This window comes from Poromitra crassiceps (assembly GCF_964638095.1).
Source record: "Poromitra crassiceps genome assembly, chromosome: 25".
NCBI lineage: Eukaryota > Metazoa > Chordata > Actinopteri > Beryciformes > Melamphaidae > Poromitra > Poromitra crassiceps.
The window spans coordinates 1,479,431-1,501,752 of record NC_139649.1 but is presented as its reverse complement, the minus strand read 5'-3'; the positions used below and the strand labels follow the sequence as shown (position 1 = coordinate 1,501,752).

Sequence of the window (22,322 nt, the reverse complement as noted above, 5' to 3'; positions counted from 1 at the left end):
CTTCAGTGAGTGGCCTATATTTCTCTGTAGTCACTATATGTACAGTGTGTTTAGCCGCTATTGTTCTGGTGATTGGGGTCATAACTGTAGGTCAGGACGGACCTTCATAACAGCAGCCTCATCCGGGGACAGCAGAGCCACAGGGAAGCCACGATGAGTGTGGAGGCTCAGGAGGATGGTACCGAGTCCTCCTGAGTCCGAGGCAATAACAGAACCCTCCCATCCATCACACGTAATGCACTTCTCACACGCTGACTTCAGATTGGGGGGAAAAGAGAAGAAGAACGTCCTCAGGGAACCGTGAAGATCCCGTGCTAAATCAGGGGATAGGAGAAGGTGCGTAGCCCCAGGCAGGCAGCAGGAGACCCCGGGGTCGTTCGTCTCAGAGCCGATAATCGCACGGAGCTTCCACTAACATCGTAAATAACTGGGGATTCGGTCCCGCCTCTCCACTCCCTCTGCGGTGCAGGAGACCCTCACTAGCCTAGGTCACGTCAGAGCTGTGTGCAACACTATTAAGACACCCTGATGATTTGTGACCGCTGCTGCTGAGAATGTTGACTTCATTTCAGGGCTTTTCTCTCGACCTCTTCACCTCAATAGCTTGACCCCGGCAAAGGTCAACCTACCTAGGCCCAAAGATGGGCTCTGCAACAGCTTATATGGAGTGTTCTTAAGGACTCCATAAGCTGTTGTAAACCTTGCAGCCTTATTTTTTAGCTCAATGGACATGCATTTTTCTCTTTATCTATTGGTTTAGAAATGATTTAATCAACCCAAGGTTTGTTGAAAGAAGTGAGGACACAGGATAGTGGACCCAGCTGATACCGGGTGTTCAGAACAGCAAATGTAAGAGCTTTCACGGACTGATTATAGCTTGAATCATCATTGTATTATTTCAAATGACAGAGGATTTTCCCCCCCACATTTAGTGAAATAAAAAATGCAGGTGATTATTCATTTAATTGCCTCTGCCTGCCCCAAATTTACCCCTCTCCCACTCAACCTCACACACTAATTAATTTGCCATTTTGTGGCAGTCATTGTGAATGAGCTGAGTTTGAACAGACCTAATCAGTGGCAGTGTTGGAAGAAGCTTTGGATGATAAAAACGTTGGCTTTAATTTCGGGAGTTGCAGCCAAGGACAAACCACAAATGGTTGGTGGTATTAGGTGGTAAAAGTACTATTAATGAAGTCAATCCTAAAGAATGCAGACTTTCAAGTGCTCAAAAGATGACCACTCATCAAAAATGGGTGGTAATTAGAGTTTTTATAATGAGTACAGAACCAGGTGCCAAGGCTGTGGTGGGACAACAGTGAGTTACAGAGGGCGCCATCAGATTGCAATCTGATCACCCAAAGTGCATGCTAACGCCTGGTGTAAATGAAATCAGGGTCTAATGTGGTCAAGTACTATCCGATTGCAATCTGATCACAGAAAACGCATGTTAGTGCCAGGTCAGGTGTAAATGGCCTCATATTTGTGTCATGTATGTGTCCTGGTCCCTGCACTAGCGCCTCCTCTGGTCGGTCAGGGCACCTGTTTGGGGGAGGGGAACTGGGGAGAATAACGTGATCCTCCCAGGCGTCACGTCTTGCCGGCGAAACTCCTCGCTGTCAGGTGAAAAGAAGCGGCTGGTGACTGCACATGTATCGGAGGAAGCATGTGCTACAGTCCACAACTCTCCCCAGATTGGCAGAAGGGGTGGAGCAACAACCGGGACACAAGCAAGGTCGAGAGGCAAGAGATTCACACAGATAGTTCCTCTTGATGAGATGGAGCCAGAAAACAATCACCGTCTTTCTAAAGCCCAATTTATGCTTCGTCTGCCGACACTTTTGAAACGGTCGCCGACAGAAATGAGGACTTGAGTCGACACTTTCAAGTGTCGGCGAGAGGTGTCTGCTACCTAGTGAAATTTCTAGTGTCACTGACTACGTCACATAATGTCGCGCAAGTGTGATTGGCTATATAGACGGGCACGCGCGTGACTTCCTTGTTTTAGTTTTCGCTGAAATGAAATGAACATGTCCCCGCTATTTCTTATCAGCCTGTCCTTGATGTATGACTTCGTGAAAATCACAAAGAACACCGTGACCAACTTCCCAGAGAGAGAGGAGGTGAGTGGTGTGGTTGTGTGTCGTTATATGCGGCTGCAGTTACATCTTGCCTCCGACGTGGGTTCACTGACAGCATTCCCTCTCTTGGCTGGCTGTCTGCACTAGTTCTCTGTCTATAGCGTTCGAGTGTCACGTGACCGTTGAGCCCAGGAGAGAAGCATAAATGCAACACCATGAGCGACACTTTATTTTTCGTCTGTGACCATGTGCTGAGCGACACTTTCTAATAAGTATAAATTAAGCTTTAGACTCATCGTAGCAAGTTTTTAGTTTGTGTCATCCTTATTAGAAGAGGGAGCATGTGGGCAATGTTTCTCTGTTTCAATTTTTGTGCCGGCCACAGCTATGTCGTTTTACGTGCGATCGGGCTGAAACTTTCAGGGGGTGTAAAGAGCACCCGTGCCGGATTCTTTAATTACGTGATTGCCATAATTACCTAATGATGTAATGTCATCAGTGATGTCATCAGTGATGATGTCATCAGTGATGTCATCCTTCCTGGCTGAGGCTATAAGTTCAGTGATGATGTCATCAATGATGATGTCAATCGTCGATGATGTCAGCTCGCGTATGCGAGCTGCAGGGCCAGCTCGGCGAGCTGCAGGGCGGGCGAGGCCGTGCAGCGACTGAGCTAGTGAGCCTGCGAGCCTAGGAATTGAGCACCCATAGCCGTGCCTAGTCAAGAAAAAACGCTGCCTCCTCTTTGGGTACATTTCGGAAATCTGCAATCATGTGCATCCTGGACAAAGCGGGCAAAGACACAAAGAAACAGCATATTTTCAACGCACTTAAATCCACAATCTACACATGAGTCAAATCTATGAGACAAATGCTTCAACATGAAGGAACTGCGACCGCAGTGACATCAAGAGAAATAATCCACAAATGTGGTAAATCCAGTCCCAAAGCATTTCTTCAGTTGACTCGTCGTGTGTTTTGCATATCATGGCTAAATTCTAACAGTACGGTCCTGCTTGAGCTACTTAGCGCTTTGAAGGAAAATAATAAATGTCAGTAACCCTTCTCATCACTCGCACACAAAATAAATCCAGACATGCAGAGAGAGACGTGTGTGTTTTGAGTTTTGGGTACATTGGTACTGGTGATGTGAAAAGTCAGCTGCCAGTCCTTCTGTCTATTTACAGTATAGTGTGTAAAAGTGTGGCGATGTGGACAGCCATGACCGGTCCGGATCGTGTGAAGCACATCCCTTGACCATTCTATCTGTCAGTGAGCCGGGGAGCGTGACCACTGCTTTGAGTGTCATCTTTTCTCCCTGGGATCGTCCGGAGCCTTGAATATGGATCGCCCACAGAGGCTCCGCGGGCCCGGAGGACACTACGGGCGTCGCCCACAGAGGCTCCGCGGGCCCGGAGGACACTACGGAGACGTTTGGAGTGTACCCGGGCCGAGCCAGGCCAGGGGGGTGGATCTTCTGCAGTTGTGATGTGTCTTATTTTATTTCGTTTTTTGCTGTCCTATAGCGCCAAATGCCCCCTCACACACACACACACACCATCACCGCCTATTTGTAGACCCAGTATTCCAGTATTTAGCTAGATGCTTACTCCTCTCTGTTCTGGAAACTGTATTAATTCTGTGCATTACAGGTAAGCTGTGCCACACCTGTTGATGTTGCAGTTCCTTTGGTTGCGGATAATATAGGTTGAGAAGAATCATACATTACTTAACGCCTCTTTAAATGTATAGCTACACCAGCAATTCAAAGGTTTATGTCAGTAAAGGTAACAGTTTTATCCTGGGTTGAGTATCAAAGGAGCAAATCAATCATGCTAAACAAAACCGAGGGCAAAGAATTTTGTGTGTGTGTGTGTGTTTAGTTCACAGGAATGGCAAAGATGTCTTCAAAGCAGAGAAATGTAACAGATCAGAATTTGAACCATGCGTCGGCTTCAGACTCCGGCTGTTCCCATCATGCACTATTTATCATGATGATGGCAACCTTGGTGACTTCAGGACTGACTCACTGTCAGTCTGGACACGCAGAGTGTGAAGAGTCTGGACACGCAGAGTGTGAAGAGTCTGGACACACAGAGTGTGAAGAGTCTGGACACGCAGAGTGTGAAGAGTCTGGACACGCAGAGTGTGAAGAGTCTGGACACGCAGAGTGTGAAGAGTCTGGACACGCAGAGTGTGAAGAGTCTGGACACACAGAGTGTGAAGAGTCTGGACACGCAGAGTGTGAAGAGTCTGGACACACAGAGTGTGAAGAGTCTGGACACGCAGAGTGTGAAGAGTCTGGGCACGCAGAGTGTGAAGAGTCTGGACACACAGAGTGTGAAGAGTCTGGGCACGCAGAGTGTGAAGAGTCTGGACACGCAGAGTGTGAAGAGTCTGGACACGCAGAGTGTGAAGAGTCTGGACACGCAGAGTGTGAAGAGTCTGGACACACAGAGTGTGAAGAGTCTGGGCACACAGAGTGTGAAGAGTCTGGGCATGCAGAGTGTGAAGAGTCTGGACACACAGAGTGTGAAGAGTCTGGACACGCAGAGTGTGAAGAGTCTGGACACGCAGAGTGTGAAGAGTCTGGACACGCAGAGTGTGAAGAGTCTGGACACGCAGAGTGTGAAGAGTCTGGACACGCAGAGTGTGAAGAGTCTGGACACACAGAGTGTGAAGAGTCTGGGCACACAGAGTGTGAAGAGTCTGGACACACAGAGTGTGAAGAGTCTGGACACACAGAGTGTGGAGAGTCTGGGCACACAGAGTGTGAAGAGTCTGGACACACAGAGTGTGAAGAGTCTGGACACACAGAGTGTGAAGAGTCTGGACACGCAGAGTGTGAAGAGTCTGGACACACAGAGTGTGAAGAGTCTGGGCACACAGAGTGTGAAGAGTCTGGACACACAGAGTGTGAAGAGTCTGGACACACAGAGTGTGAAGAGTCTGGGCACGCAGAGTGTGAAGAGTCTGGACACACAGAGTGTGAAGAGTCTGGGCACGCAGAGTGTGAAGAGTCTGGACACACAGAGTGTGAAGAGTCTGGACACACAGAGTGTGAAGAGTCTGGGCACGCAGAGTGTGAAGAGTCTGGACACACAGAGTGTGAAGAGTCTGGGCATGCAGAGTGTGAAGAGTCTGGACACACAGAGTGTGAAGAGTCTGGACACGCAGAGTGAGAAGAGTCTGGGCACACAGAGTGTGAAGAGTCTGGACACACAGAGTGTGAAGAGTCTGGGCACGCAGAGTGAGAAGAGTCTGGGCACGCAGAGTGTGAAGAGTCTGGACACACAGAGTGTGAAGAGTCTGGGCACGCAGAGTGTGAAGAGTCTGGACACGCAGAGTGAGAAGAGTCTGGGCACACAGAGTGTGAAGAGTCTGGACACGCAGAGTGTGAAGAGTCTGGACACACAGAGTGTGAAGAGTCTGGACACACAGAGTGTGAAGAGTCTGGACACGCAGAGTGTGAAGAGTCTGGGCACGCAGAGTGTGAAGAGTCTGGACACGCAGAGTGTGAAGAGTCTGGGCACGCAGAGTGTGAAGAGTCTGGACACGCAGAGTGTGAAGAGTCTGGGCACGCAGAGTGTGAAGAGTCTGGGCACGCAGAGTGTGAAGAGTCTGGGCACGCAGAGTGTGAAGAGTCTGGGCACGCAGAGTGTGAAGAGTCTGGGCACGCAGAGTGTGAAGAGTCTGGGCACGCAGAGTGTGAAGAGTCTGGGCACACAGAGTGTGAAGAGTCTGGACACACAGAGTGTGAAGAGTCTGGACACGCAGAGTGTGAAGAGTCTGGACACGCAGAGTGTGAAGAGTCTGGACACACAGAGTGTGAAGAGTCTGGACACACAGAGTGTGAAGAGTCTGGACACACAGAGTGTGAAGAGTCTGGACACGCAGAGTGTGAAGAGTCTGGACACGCAGAGTGTGAAGAGTCTGGACACGCAGAGTGTGAAGAGTCTGGACACGCAGAGTGTGAAGAGTCTGGACACGCAGAGTGTGAAGAGTCTGGACACGCAGAGTGCGAAGAGTCTGGACACGCAGAGTGTGAAGAGTCTGGACACACAGAGTGTGAAGAGTCTGGGCACACAGAGTGTGAAGAGAAGAGTCTGGACACGCAGAGTGTGAAGAGTCTGGACACGCAGAGTGTGAAGAGTCTGGACACACAGAGTGTGAAGAGTCTGGACACACAGAGTGTGAAGAGTCTGGACACACAGAGTGTGAAGAGTCTGGACACGCAGAGTGTGAAGAGTCTGGACACACAGAGTGTGAAGAGTCTGGACACGCAGAGTGTGAAGAGTCTGGACACGCAGAGTGTGAAGAGTCTGGGCATGCAGAGTGTGAAGAGTCTGGGCACACAGAGTGTGAAGAGTCTGGGCATGCAGAGTGTGAAGAGTCTGGGCATGCAGAGTGTGAAGAGTCTGGACACGCAGAGTGTGAAGCCACGCGACATGACAAACAAATCACTCTGGCTTGACTGACGAGCCACTGAATCACCCTGACAGGCTGTTCAGGACATCTGACTGTCTTCAGCATCCTTCATCTGACTCACTGCAGGCGAACGACAGGTCAACAACAACAAACCGGAGGGGGAGGGGGGGGGGGGGCGTATTGTGACTTTTTTTTGTATTGCGATTTATTACATTCTGAAATATCGCCCCTTCCCTAGAAACCGTTAACATCAGTTATGGCAAGTTGTAAGCAGATGTGTTTCAAGCCGATAAGCAGGCGAGCCAAATCCTGACTTTCAGCAGCGTGCTTCAGACAGATAACCCAGAAGCACATTTTATAATAAATTGGGTCATTTGTGCCAGAAGTTAAAGTGCTGCCAGCCAAACGCTGCACTGCTCTGCCCGGCCCTCTCCACCGGGCTCTGCGCCATCAGCACTGATAAACTACTGTCCTGCTTCATTATCAGCCGCCCGGAGAGAGAGAGGGCCTGCCTGGACTTCCCCTCTATCTCCACAATATAAGATTGTGAGCAGGGAGGACTCATCTGTAAGTGTGGAGTGCGTCTATCTGGAGGAAGCAGGTTATCTGGAGAGAGCGAGAGCCCCCTGCCACACCGCCAGATAAGCCACCCGTAGCTTATCCTCATGCAGGAGAGGAGAGGAGAGGAGAGGCGCAACGTGTCACTTCTATCAAGTGCCACTGAAACTAGGCGCCATGCCGCTGCACAGAAGCCCCTCCTTCATTATTCTGATTCAATGAGCACATGGCCGGAGAGTAGATTAAATCTGGCACACGCGATGATTGTGTAATTACATTATCTCGTCAAAAGATTAATTGATCGTGACTAGTCTCCTAATAGATGAAGAAACGGATCACATGACTTTTCTGCATGCTCCATTCAATGGGTTTTATGAGCGAATGTGCCGAGTGTACACGCGTCACATTTGATATATCAGGCTGCTATGTAAGGCACATACTGTCTGTATATCCGAGCGCCCAGGGCACCAACATCTGGATCTGCTGCAGTGGCTATGCTGCTGCATACTTCCTCTAAAGACGACCGTTCTTATGCACCAGTAATGTATGGACTAACCCAAGTGTCTCATATAAAGTGCCACCATTTAGACCAGAGGTTAAAGTAACAATCCTTGATGTTTACATGTACTTTTTCTTACTCTCTTTCGTCAACTGCGATAACACAACAGTGATTCGACCGATAGCCAGTTCATGAGAGCTTTTACATAGAAGAATTGGGTAGTTAGCATGAGCAGCGATAGCCACATCATGGCTGAACAGACACATGAAAACAGCGCCACCTACAGAAATCCAAGGACACAGTCCCGCCCATACAGATTGATTAACAGGTGATCTCTGGGAAGTGCAGTGGGAAAAACAGCACAGGAATGAGCGTTTATCACAGCTTAACCCACATCTTTTCCTTACGCCTAAAAGGCTAGAAGACAGAGAGAATGTATCACCAAACACGGACGCCCTAGCTTGCTAGTCTTTCTCCAATGGGAGAACGTTGGTGATGTGCAGTAAAACGCGGAGCGGCCTTGTGTGCTGGGTGACGGATGGTGGTGACTGGTGGGCTTGTGAGTCCACTGGGAGGATGTTTGTGCACCCCAGCATGGCTGTTTGACTGCCTGCTCCAGACAGACGCCTCTGCTCTGTATTTACAGTATGTTCATGGCCAGGCACCTGGGGACCAGAGTGTCTCCACTCCTAACATGCTCACATGAAATATGGCTTGTCTTGGTATTTATAACCAGAAAGAGAAAGAAAACATTGTTCTCAATGTTTTGTAGATAAACATTGGGAAGACTGAGTGTCTAGATTTACATGATTTATGCTGATCCAAATGGGACACAGAATGCTGGACTCTATTTCATCACCGTTGTAAATTTTAATTCTCAGAATTGCTATAATTCAGATTTATGAAGTGCAACACAACTATATCCACAAGATAGTGCAGCTGACAGTGTCCCAATTTATTTCCCTCGCCGCAGTTTTTCAATTCCGATCTGGATCACATGGTTATGTGGTACAAAATAAAATCCTGAATCATCGCTGTGCAGGCTCACTTGCTCCCTCGCCCACCCTGCTGCATACATCACTGATGATGACCACTGCGCATCGCGGCCTCGCGCCTGCTCTATAACATCGTAATTAGGTCAATCACCTAATAAAAAAATCCGGCTCCGTCAAGTCACCCACACAGCCCACAGGCGGAAGCCATCGTGGTACTCCCATCACTTATATAGCCTCAGACTGATGACATCACTGATGACATCATCACTGATGACATCACTAATGACATCACTGAACTATAGCCTCAGCCTTGGGGCAATCAGCCTTAGGGCAATTAGGGCAATTAATCTGCCCTAATTTAAAAAATCCGGCTCTGTCAGGTCACCTGCACGGGTGCTCTTTACACCCCCTGAAAGTTTCAGCCCGATCGCACATAAAACGGCATAGCTGTGACTGGCACAAAAATTGAAACAGAGAACACAGAACAGAGAACAGACATTGCTCACATTGCCAAATTTATAGATATATAGATACTGTAGATACATAGATAGATAGATAGATAGATAGATAGATAGATAGATAGATAGATAGATAGATAGATACTGTAGATACATAGATAGATAGATAGATAGATAGATAGATAGATAGATAGATAGATAGATAGATGTACAAGAGAGCACAAAACAAAACTTAATATGTTCAAAACAAGTGGAAGAAGCGCAAAAACAGATGTGACATCTTTTGTTATTTTTACTCCTAGATGTGGGTCCCTACAGCCTAGCATAGACATGAACTGTCATCCAGGAAAAAGTAGCGATTGAAATTAGCATGAAGATGTGTGCAGTGTGAACGTGGCCTATTGGGCTCGAGGAGAAGAACAGTGTGCAGTGTGAACGTGGCCTATAGGTTTTGACTTACCTCCATCAGGCTTGAGGAGGAGAACAGGAGTGTCTTTCGCCTTGTTCTCTTGCTCTTCCTCCACCGTCTCTGAGTCTCCAGTGTGACGGTGAAGCAGCATCTGAGGTGGCTTTTTGCCAGGCTGACTCCCGGGCACATTGACCCTCAACGGCGGCTGGCTGGTGGTTCGGCTGGTGGTGCTGAAGCGGACCAGGGGGGTTGTTGTCTGGGGCTCGGGCGTCCCGGGCGAGCTCGTGCTAGGCTCGACAGTGGTCTTCTCATAGTTACTGGTTGGACTGCTGCCACCTGGTTCTCCGTGGCTTCTCTGCTGTTGTACCGTCTTTATATCGTAGGGCACATCCTTTCCTTCGGGCCCGGTGACATTCTGCAATGTTACTATCCTTTCCTCTCCCTCGTCTTCCTCCTCCTCTTCAATCTCATCTTCAGCGATCCCATCCTTATCGTATGGTGCCGCGGTCGCCTGTAATTGGATCTGATCCTTGGCACTAGCCTGGCGACGGGTTGGAGTTTCTGGGCTTCTCGGCGGGTGTAGTGGAACATCTGAACTCTTCTGCGGGCGGGTTTGACTCTCTGTGCGTCTCGCTGGATGGAGTGAGTAGATCTGACTCTCTGAACCTCTAAGTGGGTGCAGTGGGAGTACCGGCACACTATCTGACCCATTCTTTGTATGCGTCTTACTCTCAGGGTCTGTATGCGGATAGATCTGACTCTCTGACCTCTCGTGTGGATGAACCAAGTGCTTTTCACGCCCCGAACTGCTGCGGTGTAGTGGAAAATTCACCCAATCTGAACTCTTCTGCGGGCGGGTTTGACTCTCTGCGCGTCTCGCTGGATGGAGTGAGTAGATCTGACTCTCTGAACCTCTAAGTGGGTGCAGTGGGAGTACCGGCACACTATCTGACCCATTCTTTGTACGTGTCTTACTCTCAGGGTCTGTATGCGGATGGATCGGACTCTCTGAGTTCTCCTGTGGATCAACCAAGTGCTTTTCACGCCCCGAACTGCGCTGTAGTGGAAAATTCACCCAATCTGATTCGGAACCCTTCTGTGGGCGGGTTTGACTCTCTGCGCGTCTCGCTGGATGGAGTGAGTAGATGTGACTCTCTGAACCTCTAAGTGGGTGCAGGGGGAGTACCGCACTACGTGACCCATTTAGTGTCTTACTCTCAGGGCCTGTGTGCGGATGAATCGGACTCTCTGAGCTGTCTTGTGGATGAACCAAGAGCTTTTCAGGCCCCGAACTGCGGTGTAGTGGAAATATGACGCTGTCCGATCTGCCATGCGCATGCATTGGATTCTGTAAATCTGTCTGTGGACTGACATGACTCGCCGAGCTGCTTTGCGCTAAACCCTGTGTGCTGCTTCGGCGCCAGGCGGTAGTGGCGTCGTCCTGCACAGCTGGCCCGGCGGTACTCTGCTCCTCCGTCATGGGACTGTCTGTCACTTCCTCTCCGTCTGTGGGAACCTCATGAACTCCATGTCGCTCCCTCAATGCCAGCTTGACTCCTCTGTCAAAGCTCTGATGTGTAGGGGTTCTGTCAGCTCTGTCAGACCCGCGGGGCATGGAGATGACCTTGCTGGAGGGGGAGGACTGGGTGGGGTAGACCAGAGGCTCAGAGTAGGACTCCGTAACGTCTGCGGGACCATAATCGTAATCGTCCAGCTCCTCCTTATCTGATGAAGGCGGTTCGAACGGTTTGAACAGAGGAATATTCCCATTCGACGAGAGGCGGTACGGCGCGGAGAAGCGATCCACGGGGCCTTGTTGGTCAAACTTGTACGGGTCGCTGTAGTGCCCGGCAGTGGTGGCGGCGGCGTTCTCCTCTGTGGGGGAGGCCAGCATGGGTTTCTGGGCTTTGCGCGGGTCACAGTCGGGTACAGAGTAGCACATCAGCTTCCCGCCATCGTTGGGGCAGTGACAGACCCTGCAGGGGTCCATGTGGAAGGAGTGGCCAGCCTCGTACTTCTGCCCGCCCTGGACGCATCCCACCCGTTCACACTGGATGCAGCCGTCTGTCGGCTCTGACACCTCAATGCAGTTAGCAGGGAGGTCGGGACAGCTGATGAAGTGGCAGCTGATCCGGCCGCCTCCCTCCGGGCAGGAGCATTCCGTGCTGCCGTAGTCGACAAAATACGAGTCTCCCTCGGGCACCTTGCCGTTCTTGAAGCCAGCGTTGACGCAATCATAGTATTGGTAACCCTCGCACGTGCAGCCGGTGTGCACGCACGAAGCACAACAGGCGGCGCTCTCCAGGACTTCCTCGATGCAGTTGTTGAGCAGAGGACATTCCACTCCGGTGCAGTCACGCTGGCACAAGCTAGCACTCAGGTAGAGGACGAGCAAGGCGCACTTCAGCAATGTCACTTCAGCTCTTAGGAGTCTGGCCATGGCCACCAGGGAAAGACAAAACAATCAGACGTCAGATCAGATGTTGCTCCACGGCCTTTAGTTTTTCTTCAAGGAGTTTTGCCCTGCTCTGTCCCCGTGAATCACCTCAACGCTGAACCTGAAAGAAATAGGAGAGAGAGACAGACAAAAGACAGAGAAAGAGAGAGAGAGAGAGAGAGAGAAGGGGAGAGAGAGGCCTATTACACACACTGAAAGCAGACTTTAGTCCCAGAGTCCAGGCCAACATCTGGCTTGGTAGTTGAGCTCAGCCTCTCATGTGAGCCCCACTTTTACAGCCTAATGGTTGTTCAGAGTCCTAACATTATGACTACATACATACTACTCATTAACATCAATTGCAGTGAAATGGTTTTGAATCATTATGCAGGTTGTCATGATCAAACCTCCTAAAATGGAAAATTGTTTAAGTCTTAAATTTCTAGCACGTCCCATGAAAAAAAAGAAGAGAAAAGAAAAAGAATCTTGGTTCCAAGCCTCCCTACAGACTCAAGGCGGAACCTAATTGCGTCGGGTTGCTTTGGCAGTTGGGGTTTGTTGGCATTATTGATGACACATAATGGAAAGTACACTCTTTGAAGTAATTAGCAGAGTGGCGACTGTTTAGTGTTGGTTACAATGTGTCCACTTTAATAAGAGCTGCAGTTTGTGACTCAAAGTGGCTGCAATTACACAGCTACATAGTCGCTTCGTTACCTCTTATATTTCATAGTTCATTTCACCATCAGCAAGGAGGGGGTGGATCTAATTTTTATTTTATTTTGAAAAATAGAACCAGCTACAAAGCCACACATTTCACACAAATTCCATCTGTTCCCTGTTCCCTAGATTGTGAAAACAAAAAAAATAGAACAATTATGCCATGTGAGATCAAGCAAATAAATCTATATGCAGAGAAATGTTTGCCCTGTGTCTCTTGGCCAAGATGATTTTGGACAGACTAATATTCATCATTAGTGAAGCTAGACATATTTTTCTCATGGCAGTTTTTTCTCATGCTGGCTTACAGCAGGTTGTCTCTGGTAAACAAACTCCCCCAGATCATCTCACAGATTGTTCTATTCCTGGGCATATATTCATGTAGTGTCTAGATTTGTTGGTTCACCAGGCAGTTTGCCTCTTCAAGTCGCTGTCGATCACCCACTAATAGGTATGTTTCTTCTCCCCCCTCTTTTTTTGTTCTCAAGTTATGACTAGATTTACTATCTTGTCTAAAGAATGGCATAATTATGTATATTTTGTTTTGACTACTAAATGCAGTTTAGAGCCAGTGAGGATGGCTGCAGGTCTTTCAGTTTACTGTAACTTGACATGATAGAAGTTGGCAAGAGACACCACAAAAGAATGCCAACTGAGTAGTCTGCCTCTCAACTAAACAGTCCCTGGTCTTTCCCAGACAGAGCAATGAGGGAATCCTCCTCCTCTGCCTGGACACACACACACACACACACACACACACACACACACACACACACACACACACACACACACACACACACACACACACACACACACACACACTCAGCTGATTTCTAACTCATCCCTGATGTCATAGCCAGGGGACATGATTCACACAAAGATCCCCCATACAATAGGCTAGTGTAGGCTATACAAAAATGAAGGAGTAATATTATAGGAAGAGTATAGCCTATTGAAGCCATAAGAGTTTAAAATACACAGTAGGCTAAATTCAAATCACTATAGTAAACTCACTATAGTGTGTAGCCTACTGCAGACACACTAAATCCCTCCCTATAGGAATACTGTATTATGTTTTTTTTCTAGTGGGTCTATATTGTAGTTTTCGTGTCTTTGACGGGCATTTGTCCCAGTTCGATTGAAATATTGGGTCTTTAAATAATTGCAGCAACTTGCAATAAAACAATGGAGACGATAGTTTATTTTTAGGCACTCCATAACCATAAGTCATTTATTTATTTTTTCGTCGAACTGAAAAAGTTGTTTAACGTTAACTTCATTTGATGATTGATTGCAACGCAAATTGATCATCTACAAAGTTCGCATCTTCATCAATAAAACGGTCAATTGAATAAGTAGGCTAGTATGCAGCGCTACTGCGCGGCTCATAAAGTTCTTACCCCAGCAGCATCCATGGATTTACGCACATGTTACACACGCAGGCGAGCGGACTTTGTGTGCAAAAAGCTGCCGACACTTTCACGGTTTAACAAGTAGTAGGAAGCCGTTTGTACAACACCTACAGAGACTGCTTTATAGTTTACTGTACCTTGGCTTGTTGCGTGTGTTGGACAGGCGCCGACTGCGTCCTGGGAGCGTCGCAATGCAAAGTCTGAACGTTTTGCGCATCGCACTGTGCAGGGACCATGCAGGCAGCGCAGACGGAGGGAGGGAGGGAGGGAGGGAGGGAGGGGGAGCCTAGAAAAAGTTTCCCCTGCAAGTAGACAAGTAGACAGATGAGGAGGATGATCCCATCATGATCCATACATACATACATACTGCACAGACAGACAGGGGGCTCTCTCTCTATGGGGCCATGATGCCACACGAAACGGCAGGTAAGGTTGGATGGAGAGATGAAAGATTTGTTGAACTTCAATTATTAGAAGAAGTTTTGATGTAAAAAATGAAACGAAAATGCATTCCACCCACTTTGTTATAAATAGCAGCACACATAGCCCAATTAGCATACTGTAGCTATTACATGGGCCATATGTAATCATCAACATCAGCTATTTGATATGCTTGGATCGGATCAAGACCATCTTGATATGATCAGTTTGATTACTATGACTTTAAATTTGCATCATAAATATGTATCCCAGCCTAAATAAGTGAGTTTGGATGGGTTTACCCTGTGATACAATCCTGGCCTACACATAGCCTATGATACATAATCATACTGTATAACCTGTGCTCATGCATTCCCTTGTGTTTAGAGCCATGTTGTTGCCCCTGTAAAAGGCCCCCAGGGGTGAAGTTCAGCTGCTGTCCAACAACCGTGTGCCCTTTAGGACCTTGCATGTACCTCTTAAATGGAAGGCCGTAACCTTGGCTAAACACAGTGTTGTAAAAACGAGCTTTAGCGCCTACATCATCACTCACCGTCTCCTGCCATGAAACAAGACCATGGGCTGTCTGCTGCACACGAAACACCAAAATCCCCCTCGCATAGCCTACAGGCCTGTCTTTAATTATCTGTTTTGATCCCTGTATCTGTGTTTGGATTGGGTTCTATCTGGGGCTAAGCACCAGGGCCATACTGAGCCCTGTTCCCTGGAAAGATAAAGAGGCATGTCTTTCAAGTGAGCCCCCCGTCCATATATGCACAGAGCCATATGGAGCGTATTCTCTGGCTTTCAACCTGTCTTGTAATCTCATATAATTTCTCTTTTTTTACAGGGAGCACGACCCTGCAACAGCAAATGGCAAAAGACTAATTTGCTTTACGACTCGAGACCGGTCTCGTGTCTCCGCTTCACAGCACCTTTAAACAGCACCCGCCCCATTATTTGAAGTCGCCCCTTTGGAGGGCATCGTAAATTTGGCTCCTCTACCTCGTCTGGAAGTCCCCCCGAAGTTCAAAGAATGCTGGGAGCAAGTAGCCTGGGGGGGGGGGCGGAGTTTGAGGTCGGTGGTGTGTGAGGGTGTGCAAGAATTCTGTGTCAGTCATCATCCTGGAGCAGAGTGAACAGATCAACAGGCTGCGCCCCCCCCCGCGGCTAGCCCAAATAAAGGTCCTAATGAGTTGCTGTCAGGGCCTGGGGTGAAGTCGTGGTCGGTGCTGTGATAAACAGATTGGTTCTGATCCTTCTCGCAGATAGCCCACTGCCAGAGGAGAGGGCTGCCTTTCAACTGGAGAGATGAGAGATGAGGCAGAACAATGGAGTGGACTCGCATTCAGAGTGCATGTATTGGGTCAGTGGAAGAAGGACATGTCAAAACTTGCTCATAGGCCGCCTACATGTTCTATTTAACCTTCTGTGGGGCCAGCTGTAGTTTCTTCACAAATGAAATAAGGCCATGCTTGGCTGTGACAGCACGCCTCATGGCTGCCTCAGAGTTAGCCGTCTCTGGTCCGATGTGGCAGAGATGACACAATGTAGGACAGCAAGATCAGAGTGGGTTACCATGGCGTGATGAGCAAACTTGGAACGTAATGTTTTGCACGTGTTTAACAGAATCAGGCTCAGCCCTGCTATAAAACACGTGTTTAACAGGATCAGGCTCAGCCCTGCTATAAAACACGTGTTTAACAGAATCAGGCTCAGCCCTGCTATAAAACACGTGTTTAACAGGATCAGGCTCAGCCCTGCTATAAAACACGTGTTTAACAGGATCAGGCTCAGCCCTGCTATAAAACACGTGTTTAACAGGATCAGGCTCAGCCCTGCTATAAAACACGTGTTTAACAGGATCAGGCTCAGCCCTGCTATAAAACACGTGTTTAACAGGATCAGGCTCAGCCCTGCTATAAAACACGTGTTTAACAGAATCAGGCTCAGCCCTGCTATAAAACACGTGTTTAACAGGATCAGGCTCAGCCCTGCTATAAAACACGTGTTTAACAGAATCAGGCTCAGCCCTGCTATAAAACACGTGTTTAACAGGATCAGGCTCAGCCCTGCTATAAAACACGTGTTTAACAGAATCAGGCTCAGCCCTGCTATAAAACACGTGTTTAACAGGATCAGGCTCAGCCCTGCTATAAAACACGTGTTTAACAGGATCAGGCTCAGCCCTGCTATAAAACACGTGTTTAACAGAATCAGGCTCAGCCCTGCTATAAAACACGTGTTTAACAGAATCAGGCTCAGCCCTGCTATAAAACACGTGTTTAACAGAATCAGGCTCAGCCCTGCTATAAAACACGTGTTTAACAGGATCAGGCTCAGCCCTGCTATAAAACACGTGTTTAACAGAATCAGGCTCAGCCCTGCTATAAAACACGTGTTTAACAGGATCAGGCTCAGCCCTGCTATAAAACACGTGTTTAACAGAATCAGGCTCAGCCCTGCTATAAAACACGTGTTTAACAGAATCAGGCTCAGCCCTGCTATAAAACACGTGTTTAACAGGATCAGGCTCAGCCCTGCTATAAAACACGTGTTTAACAGAATCAGGCTCAGCCCTGCTATAAAACACGTGTTTAACAGGATCAGGCTCAGCCCTGCTATAAAACACGTGTTTAACAGAATCAGGCTCAGCCCTGCTATAAAACACGTGTTTAACAGAATCAGGCTCAGCCCTGCTATAAAACACGTGTTTAACAGGATCAGGCTCAGCCCTGCTATAAAACACGTGTTTAACAGGATCAGGCTCAGCCCTGCTATAAAACACGTGTTTAACAGGATCAGGCTCAGCCCTGCTATAAAACACGTGTTTAACAGAATCAGGCTCAGCCCTGCTATAAAACACGTGTTTAACAGAATCAGGCTCAGCCCTGCTATAAAACACGTGTTTAACAGGATCAGGCTCAGCCCTGCTATAAAACACGTGTTTAACAGAATCAGGCTCAGCCCTGCTATAAAACACGTGTTTAACAGGATCAGGCTCAGCCCTGCTATAAAACACGTGTTTAACAGAATCAGGCTCAGCCCTGCTATAAAACACGTGTTTAACAGAATCAGGCTCAGCCCTGCTATAAAACACGTGTTTAACAGAATCAGGCTCAGCCCTGCTATAAAACACGTGTTTAACAGAATCAGGCTCAGCCCTGCTATAAAACACGTGTTTAACAGGATCAGGCTCAGCCCTGCTATAAAACACGTGTTTAACAGGATCAGGCTCAGCCCTGCTATAAAACACGTGTTTAACAGAATCAGGCTCAGCCCTGCTATAAAACACGTGTTTAACAGGATCAGGCTCAGCCCTGCTATAAAACACGTGTTTAACAGGATCAGGCTCAGCCCTGCTATAAAACACGTGTTTAACAGAATCAGGCTCAGCCCTGCTATAAAACACGTGTTTAACAGAATCAGGCTCAGCCCTGCTATAAAACACGTGTTTAACAGAATCAGGCTCAGCCCTGCTATAAAACACGTGTTTAACAGGATCAGGCTCAGCCCTGCTATAAAACACGTGTTTAACAGAATCAGGCTCAGCCCTGCTATAAAACACGTGTTTAACAGGATCAGGCTCAGCCCTGCTATAAAACACGTGTTTAACAGAATCAGGCTCAGCCCTGCTATAAAACACGTGTTTAACAGAATCAGGCTCAGCCCTGCTATAAAACACGTGTTTAACAGGATCAGGCTCAGCCCTGCTATAAAACACGTGTTTAACAGAATCAGGCTCAGCCCTGCTATAAAACACGTGTTTAACAGGATCAGGCTCAGCCCTGCTATAAAACACGTGTTTAACAGAATCAGGCTCAGCCCTGCTATAAAACACGTGTTTAACAGAATCAGGCTCAGCCCTGCTATAAAACACGTGTTTAACAGGATCAGGCTCAGCCCTGCTATAAAACACGTGTTTAACAGGATCAGGCTCAGCCCTGCTATAAAACACGTGTTTAACAGGATCAGGCTCAGCCCTGCTATAAAACACGTGTTTAACAGAATCAGGCTCAGCCCTGCTATAAAACACGTGTTTAACAGAATCAGGCTCAGCCCTGCTATAAAACACGTGTTTAACAGGATCAGGCTCAGCCCTGCTATAAAACACGTGTTTAACAGAATCAGGCTCAGCCCTGCTATAAAACACGTGTTTAACAGGATCAGGCTCAGCCCTGCTATAAAACACGTGTTTAACAGGATCAGGCTCAGCCCTGCTATAAAACACGTGTTTAACAGAATCAGGCTCAGCCCTGCTATAAAACACGTGTTTAACAGAATCAGGCTCAGCCCTGCTATAAAACACGTGTTTAACAGAATCAGGCTCAGCCCTGCTATAAAACACGTGTTTAACAGAATCAGGCTCAGCCCTGCTATAAAACACGTGTTTAACAGGATCAGGCTCAGCCCTGCTATAAAACACGTGTTTAACAGGATCAGGCTCAGCCCTGCTATAAAACACGTGTTTAACAGAATCAGGCTCAGCCCTGCTATAAAACACGTGTTTAACAGGATCAGGCTCAGCCCTGCTATAAAACACGTGTTTAACAGGATCAGGCTCAGCCCTGCTATAAAACACGTGTTTAACAGAATCAGGCTCAGCCCTGCTATAAAACACGTGTTTAACAGAATCAGGCTCAGCCCTGCTATAAAACACGTGTTTAACAGAATCAGGCTCAGCCCTGCTATAAAACACGTGTTTAACAGAATCAGGCTCAGCCCTGCTATAAAACACGTGTTTAACAGAATCAGGCTCAGCCCTGCTATAAAACACGTGTTTAACAGGATCAGGCTCAGCCCTGCTATAAAACACGTGTTTAACAGAATCAGGCTCAGCCCTGCTATAAAACACGTGTTTAACAGGATCAGGCTCAGCCCTGCTATAAAACACGTGTTTAACAGAATCAGGCTCAGCCCTGCTATAAAACACGTGTTTAACAGGATCAGGCTCAGCCCTGCTATAAAACACGTGTTTAACAGAATCAGGCTCAGCCCTGCTATAAAACACGTGTTTAACAGAATCAGGCTCAGCCCTGCTATAAAACACGTGTTTAACAGGATCAGGCTCAGCCCTGCTATAAAACACGTGTTTAACAGGATCAGGCTCAGCCCTGCTATAAAACACGTGTTTAACAGGATCAGGCTCAGCCCTGCTATAAAACACGTGTTTAACAGAATCAGGCTCAGCCCTGCTATAAAACACGTGTTTAACAGAATCAGGCTCAGCCCTGCTATAAAACACGTGTTTAACAGGATCAGGCTCAGCCCTGCTATAAAACACGTGTTTAACAGAATCAGGCTCAGCCCTGCTATAAAACACGTGTTTAACAGGATCAGGCTCAGCCCTGCTATAAAACACGTGTTTAACAGGATCAGGCTCAGCCCTGCTATAAAACACGTGTTTAACAGAATCAGGCTCAGCCCTGCTATAAAACACGTGTTTAACAGAATCAGGCTCAGCCCTGCTATAAAACACGTGTTTAACAGAATCAGGCTCAGCCCTGCTATAAAACACGTGTTTAACAGAATCAGGCTCAGCCCTGCTATAAAACACGTGTTTAACAGAATCAGGCTCAGCCCTGCTATAAAACACGTGTTTAACAGGATCAGGCTCAGCCCTGCTATAAAACACGTGTTTAACAGGATCAGGCTCAGCCCTGCTATAAAACACGTGTTTAACAGAATCAGGCTCAGCCCTGCTATAAAACACGTGTTTAACAGGATCAGGCTCAGCCCTGCTATAAAACACGTGTTTAACAGGATCAGGCTCAGCCCTGCTATAAAACACGTGTTTAACAGAATCAGGCTCAGCCCTGCTATAAAACACGTGTTTAACAGAATCAGGCTCAGCCCTGCTATAAAACACGTGTTTAACAGAATCAGGCTCAGCCCTGCTATAAAACACGTGTTTAACAGGATCAGGCTCAGCCCTGCTATAAAACACGTGTTTAACAGAATCAGGCTCAGCCCTGCTATAAAACACGTGTTTAACAGGATCAGGCTCAGCCCTGCTATAAAACACGTGTTTAACAGAATCAGGCTCAGCCCTGCTATAAAACACGTGTTTAACAGGATCAGGCTCAGCCCTGCTATAAAACACGTGTTTAACAGGATCAGGCTCAGCCCTGCTATAAAACACGTGTTTAACAGGATCAGGCTCAGCCCTGCTATAAAACACGTGTTTAACAGAATCAGGCTCAGCCCTGCTATAAAACACGTGTTTAACAGGATCAGGCTCAGCCCTGCTATAAAACACGTGTTTAACAGGATCAGGCTCAGCCCTGCTATAAAACACGTGTTTAACAGAATCAGGCTCAGCCCTGCTATAAAACACGTGTTTAACAGGATCAGGCTCAGCCCTGCTATAAAACACGTGTTTAACAGAATCAGGCTCAGCCCTGCTATAAAACACGTGTTTAACAGGATCAGGCTCAGCCCTGCTATAAAACACGTGTTTAACAGGATCAGGCTCAGCCCTGCTATAAAACACGTGTTTAACAGGATCAGGCTCAGCCCTGCTATAAAACACGTGTTTAACAGGATCAGGCTCAGCCCTGCTATAAAACACGTGTTTAACAGGATCAGGCTCAGCCCTGCTATAAAACACGTGTTTAACAGGATCAGGCTCAGCCCTGCTATAAAACACGTGTTTAACAGGATCAGGCTCAGCCCTGCTATAAAACACGTGTTTAACAGGATCAGGCTCAGCCCTGCTATAAAACACGTGTTTAACAGAATCAGGCTCAGCCCTGCTATAAAACACGTGTTTAACAGAATCAGGCTCAGCCCTGCTATAAAACACGTGTTTAACAGAATCAGGCTCAGCCCTGCTATAAAACACGTGTTTAACAGGATCAGGCTCAGCCCTGCTATAAAACACGTGTTTAACAGGATCAGGCTCAGCCCTGCTATAAAACACGTGTTTAACAGGATCAGGCTCAGCCCTGCTATAAAACACGTGTTTAACAGGATCAGGCTCAGCCCTGCTATAAAACACGTGTTTAACAGGATCAGGCTCAGCCCTGCTATAAAACACGTGTTTAACAGGATCAGGCTCAGCCCTGCTATAAAACACGTGTTTAACAGAATCAGGCTCAGCCGCTATAAAACACGTGTTTAACAGAATCAGGCTCAGCCGCTATAAAACACGTGTTTAACAGGATCAGGCTCAGCCCTGCTATAAAACACGTGTTTAACAGAATCAGGCTCAGCCCTGCTATAAAACACGTGTTTAACAGAATCAGGCTCAGCCCTGCTATAAAACACGTGTTTAACAGAATCAGGCTCAGCTCTGCTATAAAACACGTGTTTAACAGAATCAGGCTCAGCTCTGCTATAAAACATTACAGACTCAACAACGCATGGGTGAGATTTGTGGAATCCTGGTGTGATCTCCGGGGGAAGCCATCACACACAGACAAACCTTTGAAATAGCCCAGGGAGGCCCCAGGGAGGCCCCAGGGAGGCCCCAGGGAGGCCCCAGGGAGGCCCCAGGGAGGGCCCAGGGAGGGCCCAGGGAGGCCCCAGGGAGGGCCCAGGGAGGCCCCAGGGAGGGCCCAGGGAGGCCCCAGGGAGGCCCCAGGGGGCCGGGCTTCATCTGCGGGGTCACTGGGGAGCTATAGGCTCAGAGTCACTTCTGTCCTTCTAAGAACAATTTATGCCACATGCTTTTATTGCTGGGTATCGCTACTCGAGTTGAGACCTTTAAGGTATCGAGCGAAATAACCCAGTACCAAGTATCGAAGCTTCCCCAGTCAAACGATACCTGCATTCGATCCTTTTTGTACACAGATCTAGGGGGGGGGGGGGGGGTGCTATTTGTATGGTTGTCATCGCAGCCAATCACTACATGCATTCTTCGATTCAATGTGACATGATTGGCCCACTACAGCAGCATCTGCT

The 22,322-nt window shown here is 47.8% G+C and overlaps 1 protein-coding gene across 1 annotated transcript in view; it reads right to left on the bottom strand.

Annotated features, from left to right (window-relative positions):
• The window catches only part of fbln2 (fibulin 2), a 63,785-nt gene extending 49,608 nt beyond the window's left edge, over positions 1 to 14,177 (bottom strand). The window contains exons 1-3 of the mRNA XM_083660978.1: positions 14,135 to 14,177; positions 10,801 to 11,986; positions 9,480 to 9,969 (exon numbers count right to left, since the gene is read on the bottom strand). Of these exons, the coding sequence (XP_083517104.1) occupies positions 9,480 to 9,969; positions 10,801 to 11,868 (1,558 nt within the window). The 5' untranslated portion in view covers positions 11,869 to 11,986; positions 14,135 to 14,177. The remainder of the gene's footprint in view (positions 1 to 9,479; positions 9,970 to 10,800; positions 11,987 to 14,134) is intronic.
• Positions 14,178 to 22,322: the final 8,145 nt, after the last annotated feature.